The 5,985-nt window shown below is 32.8% G+C and overlaps 1 protein-coding gene and 1 pseudogene across 1 annotated transcript; both read right to left on the reverse strand.

The window, feature by feature from the left end:
* Positions 1 to 534: 534 nt before the first annotated feature.
* Positions 535 to 641, reverse strand: LOC137836280 (small nucleolar RNA R71; annotated as a pseudogene).
* Positions 642 to 5,397: 4,756 nt separating this feature from the next.
* LOC137834223 (uncharacterized) lies at positions 5,398 to 5,784 on the reverse strand. The gene has a single exon (XM_068642284.1). The coding sequence runs from the start codon at positions 5,782 to 5,784 to the stop codon at positions 5,398 to 5,400; it is 387 nt and encodes a 128-aa protein (XP_068498385.1).
* Positions 5,785 to 5,985: the final 201 nt, after the last annotated feature.

A 5,985-nucleotide genomic window follows, 5' to 3' on the forward strand; every position in this document is an offset into this window, starting at 1 on the left:
TTTATTTTATTTTTAAGTTTTAATTTGTAGTTTAGGCAGTTATTGATTTTATTTTAGTTAGCAATTTAAATTCCTGTTTATAAATATATATATATATATATATATATACTCTATTCTTTTTTTTCCACTAATATTTTAGGAAAGCAACATGACAGAACAACAAGCACCACCTACTAAGAAGACACTTGGAGATTATGTCATGTACCTAGGACCAAAACAACATTTTTCTAGTATTGCAATACCTACTACTGCCAAGGCCTTGGAAATAAATCCCGATTTTCTCACTCTCATCAGTGCCTATCAATTTACAGCAATGAGGATCCATATTCACATTTGGATACATTTTATGAATTGGTAGGAACAATGGGTTTTCAATCAGGTGATCTTGAAAATGTTTATATGCGCTTGTTTTCTTTTTCATTGGCAGGAAAGGCTAAGGAATGACTCAAATCACTTCCAAATCAGAGCCTCACTAGCTGGAAGGATGTAGAGGAAAATTTTTTACAAAGATTTTTTCCAATTTCTCGCTACATCAAAGCAAAGTCTGAAATCTCTATGTTCAGACAAGGAGCAAATGAAGTCTTCTGTGATACATGGGAAAGATTTAAGATGATATTGAGAAAATGCCCAAATCACACCTGATCTGACATAAAGATGCTCCTAGATGCTGCAGCTGGTGGTACAATGATGGCCCTTGATGTAGAACAAGCGACAATAATTATTGATGCATTGGCATCAACTGATTATAAAGCCCAACATGATGGACAAGATCTTCATAATAAAGGGTTGTTAAAAGATGCACTCTTGGCTAAAAATAAGATTCTGACACAACAAATTGAGCAACTAACTACACAAATGGTTAAATTGCCCCAACAATTATATGTTGTTCATTCATCTCAAAGCCAGAGTCAGTCAATCAGGTGTGATTTTTGTGGAGGTGTTCATCCTAATGGTCACTGTTTTTATCAGCACAATTCACCTGAAGCTGATGATCCATCCATGCTTGAAACAATGAGTAAAGTTGAAGACGCCCTGACAAAGATTGTGAGCGCGCAGGACAATATTGTGAGAGCGCAGGACAATAGCATGGCCATGATTAGGAGTATAGAGATCCAGATGGGACAACTGACCAAACAAATTGCACAAATTGCAGAGGAACAAAATGACTAGTTTTCAGTCAATAGCGAAACCAATTCAAAAGAGCATTGCGATAATGTAGTGGCTGCAAAAGAAGAAAAATATGAGACAAAGGGGAAAAGAGATGAGAAAGAGAGAAGTGAGGAGGAAAAAATAAAGAGGAAAAGTGAAAATAAGGAGAGAGGAGTTCTTGAAAAAGATTTATCATATCCTCGTTCTCCTTCCAAAAAAGAGAAGGAAAGAAAATTCTTTGATAAATTGCTCCCTAAAAATTATTTTGCAGGAAATTTGAAGCAAGATTCAACATTTGAAAGATTTCGAAAGAATAGGAGCTATATTGAAGAAAGAAATATAGAGCTGGAGGATAGATACAATGTCATTATTCAAAAAGGCTTGCCTAAAAAATTCAAGGACCCAGGGAGTTTTAACCTTCCCGTGTCTATAGGTGCTTTATTAGTAGCCAATGCTTTATTGGATTTGGGAGCAAGCGTAAATATAATTCCTTTGGCAATGCTGAAGAAAATAGGTGATTTGGAGATTAAATCCACCAAGATGACTTTAAAGTTAGCTGATCAAGTAACCAAGTATCCATATGGTGTGGTTGAAGATGTTCTTGTCAAGGTGGATAAATTCACATTTCCTGTGGATTTTGTTGTGATGGACATGAAAGAAGATGAGGAGGTTCCCTTGATACTTGGAAGACCCTTTATGAAGACTGCCAGAATCATAGTTGATGTCGACAAAGGAGAACTTCAAGTTAGAACTCAAGATGAGGAGGTAACTTTAAATCTTTTTTATGGTCTTCAAAAGTTTAATGCAGGGGAAGAATGTGTACAGAAGGATGGATCAAAGAGATATTCCACCTTGAAATAAACAGGCGTCAAGCTAGATGACGTTATACGAGCGTTTACTAGGAGGCAACCAAGTCCACATTTTAGTTTTATGTTGTTTTATTACCTTTGCTGATTTTATTTAAAATAAAAAAATAAAAAAGTAAATAATATAAAAAAAAAAAATCCTATATGCCTCCTAATCATTTTGCAGGTTATGTATTTTTGACCTGGGGACCGGTTCTATTATTCAGGGGGCAGATCCAGCAAATGAAGCAAGACTGTAGATAAAGATTTTAACAAAATGCTGGATGACTTCTTAAGAAGAGAGGATTGAACAAAAATATGGTTTTATCTCTCTAATTCTCTTTTCTTTTCAGTTATTTGAATTTTTTCTTATTTTATTTATTTTATTTTTCGATTATTTTGTTTTCTATTTATTTGCTTATTTGTTTAGTTTGTTTTTATTGCTTATTTTGAATAAATTTCCTGTTTTGTTAGTTTGGTAATTTTAAGTCTTGAATTATCTTTCTTGACTAAATTTCAATTTTAATTCGATTGTTTTCTAGTTTATTTTTTTTTCAAATAAAAAAGAACTAGAATATTAATTTTGAATTGTGGAAAAAAGAATCTGTGTTTAAATATTAAATAGTGAGATGAATTAGACACAAGTTAGAAAAGAAAATATGATTGAATCCCTATTCAAATGTAGTTAAAATTATGATACATGAAAATTTAACAAGATGATTGATTAGGACAGATAATGACAAGACAAAAAGGAATGAGACCATTTAAACCAAGTGAGTGTGTGAACCTGAAACAATTTTTGAGAGTTTTACTGATGAATTGATAGTTGTGGTTGCTTAATTTTTATTTTTGTTGCATCATAAAAGAGCATGAAGATGATTGAGGCATTTGTTTGTGTTAATAAGGAGCCAGGGCCAAAAAGTCAACCTTTATATTAGAATTCCTTTTTTTTTATATATCCCCTTTGGGCCAAGAATTTTTTTGTTAATATTGCACCTTAACCTTTATTGATATAATTTCCTACCCTTTAGCATGTCTAAGGAAGGAGAAAATAGATGCAATACATATAGAAAAGGGAATGGTTGGTTCTGATTGTGAAAGTTCAAAAAGTTGAAAATAGGAAGAATTTTTTCCTTTTATTGAAAACAAAAAAAAAGAAAAAAAAAAGAAACAAAAGAAGAAAAAGAAATAGAAAAGAAAGATAGAAAAAATTTCATGAAAATCATGAAAAGAAAGAAAATGAGGAAAAAGGTGATATCGAAAGAAAGTGGTAATTAGATAACATATATGTTCTCTATAATTGAATTGTAGGTATGTTCTTCTTCTTTAAGATGTGCCTTTTGTTATCTAAGAAAAACCAATATTTTTTGGAAGCCCAACCTCATTACAACCCTGGAAAAGACCTCAAGATTCATGTTTCTAATATGTTTGTGATTTGAAGATGAAATGAAAAACAACTGTGATTTGTTATGATTTAGTGAAAATAGAGAGAAACACTTACCTGTGAGCATATGAGAAGATATTCCTTGATGAATTGTCATTTTTTTGTTTTGATTTGATCTTGGAAGTTGATTGTGTCTATAATTTTCTATATTTGAATTTGGAAGCATCATAAGTTTCTAATTTGATCTGTTGTTTAGTTAATTAAGCTGTTTGATATTTAAATTCAAATATATTCATTTACTTTGCTTGAGGACAAGCAAGATTCTAAGGTGGGGAGAGTGATAAGTGTCTAATTTCAGTAATATTTCATATTAAAATATAGGCATTTATGAGGATTTATTGCTAATTTACATATAAAATAATCCCTAATTTATGAATTTATACATTTTTACATTTTTTATGATCTTTATTTGAATAAGAGTATTTTATTCCCAAATTTGGTGTTAATTGCAAATTTCTAAGGAAGATTGGAGATTTGGATTAAAGATGAATGATTTGAGCTAAAAAGATAAAGATAGAAGGTCCCAGAATGGAAAAAGATGCAAAGAAAGATTGGACCTTTTTTATGTTTTATCATTTAGCCCATTAGCACGACACAATAAACAACCTAACCCTAGAAAACTAGGATAAATAGAGGGCTAGAGGCTCAACCTTGATTGATAGGAAAACACCATAGAGTGAATTGTAACCCAATTGGGAGAATGGAAGGTGCTAGAAGTATGCGTGGATAATTCTACCCTTTGGGATTGGGAGTAATCTGCTCAAACTCTTATGTATTGAGGTGATATCTTATATATTAATATTCAGTTCTTGATTGATTATTGGTATTGTTGTTTTACTTTTAACTTTCCGTGACAAATTGAGAATCTTAAATCTGACCAAGAGGTATTTTAAGGGTTTGGACCTAAACATCAATACTTAGCATATTTGAGTGGTAGGGATAGACTTGAAATGTTAATTGCCATTAACGTCTGAGTGTGATTCTAAGTTGTTTTTATAAATATGCGAGGGATCGATATTTAGGAAACATTCTTAAGGATTTTATATGCGAGAGATCGATATAAATGAATTTTCTACGGGCATCAATTTCAATCAAAGAACTTAATATTAACATGCTAATCAAAATACATGAGAGTGGAAGAGATGAAAGCTAATCCTATTTTTTCAATTGAAGCAACTAATTCTTTGTTTGTTTTCTTATTGATCAGTGCCAACATCATCACTTCAAACTCTTTTTATTGATATATTTAGCGAATATTGTACTCGATAATTCACTGTTCCTTGTGGGATCGATATCCGTCCTTAGGGACAATTATTACTTCTGACAAACGTGGTGCACTTGCCGTAAAAAGTCATTAAGCTACATGACTCATCATCTCCTTCTGCAATCAAGCATATGTTTGTGTTTTCTTCTTCACTTGATGATGAGCTTGATGAGGAGACTTCATTCTCATCCCAAGTTATGTATGCTCTTCTTGACTTTCCCTTTTTCTCCTTGTGGCTTGATTTCTTTTCATTGCTTTCTTTGTTTTGAAATCTGCATTAATGTGCCCTTGTTCACCACAACCAAAACAAGTATAGTTCTTAGAATTGAAATCACTAGTTTTCTTCTTGCCATACCTCTTGGCTTCTTTGTTGCGATTTCTCTTCAAAAATCTACTAAACTTCTTGGACAACAAACTAAGGTTTTCTTCTTCACTTTCATCACTTGATTCTTGCTTGCTTTTGTGCTTGACAACTTTCAAGGCAATGCTTCTCACATGCTTGTCTTCACTCTCTTGAACATTGAGTCTATTCATTTCTAACTCATGTTCTCTAAGCTTACCAAATAAAGAAGCCGTTGTCAAGGATGTCAAATCTTTTGACTCAAAAATTGTTGTCACCTTTGGTTGCCATGATCTATCAAGACACTTGAGGATCTTGATGTTTAGCTCTTCCTTATCAAAGGTTTTCCCAAGGCTCATAAGGTGGTTGATGATGTGGGTGAACCTTTTTTGTACTTCAACGACTCACCTTTAAGCATTATAAACATTTCATATTCCTGAATTAGAGTATGCTTTCTAGCTCTCTTCACATCATTGGTTCCTTCATGAGTCACCTCCAAAGTGTCCCACATCCCCTTGGCCGAAGAGCATTGAGAAATCCTGAAAAATTCATCCAAATTCAAGGCAGATGTTATGATGTTCTTAGCGATACAATCAAATTTGGCCTTCTTGTTTTCAGAATCAGTCCATTGAGACCAAGGTTTTTCAATGGAAGATCCATCTTTTTCAATTTCTGGAATCAAAGGACCATTTTCAATTGCATCCCAAATTCCCTTATCAAGAGATTCAACAAAGATTTTCATCCTAACTTTCCAGAATTGGTAATTCAAACCAAAAAAAAGAGGTGGTCTGTTGATTGATGCACCCTCTCCAAAAGGTAGTTTTTCAGCCATTGAAAAAAGATTTTAGGATCAAACTTGAGTATTTTTCAAGTACCAAGCTCTTGATGCCAATTGTTAGAATGTATGGCTTTAATGACTTTAAACTAGAGGGGGTGAATGGTT

The sequence above is a fragment of the Phaseolus vulgaris genome, chromosome 5 (assembly GCF_000499845.2).
Source record: "Phaseolus vulgaris cultivar G19833 chromosome 5, P. vulgaris v2.0, whole genome shotgun sequence".
Classification (NCBI taxonomy): domain Eukaryota; kingdom Viridiplantae; phylum Streptophyta; class Magnoliopsida; order Fabales; family Fabaceae; genus Phaseolus; species Phaseolus vulgaris.

Bases quoted from the DNA above. Each gene is read 5' to 3' on its own strand.
- LOC137834223 (XM_068642284.1), bottom strand. From the start codon at position 5,784: ATGAAAATCTTTGTTGAATCTCTTGATAAGGGAATTTGGGATGCAATT.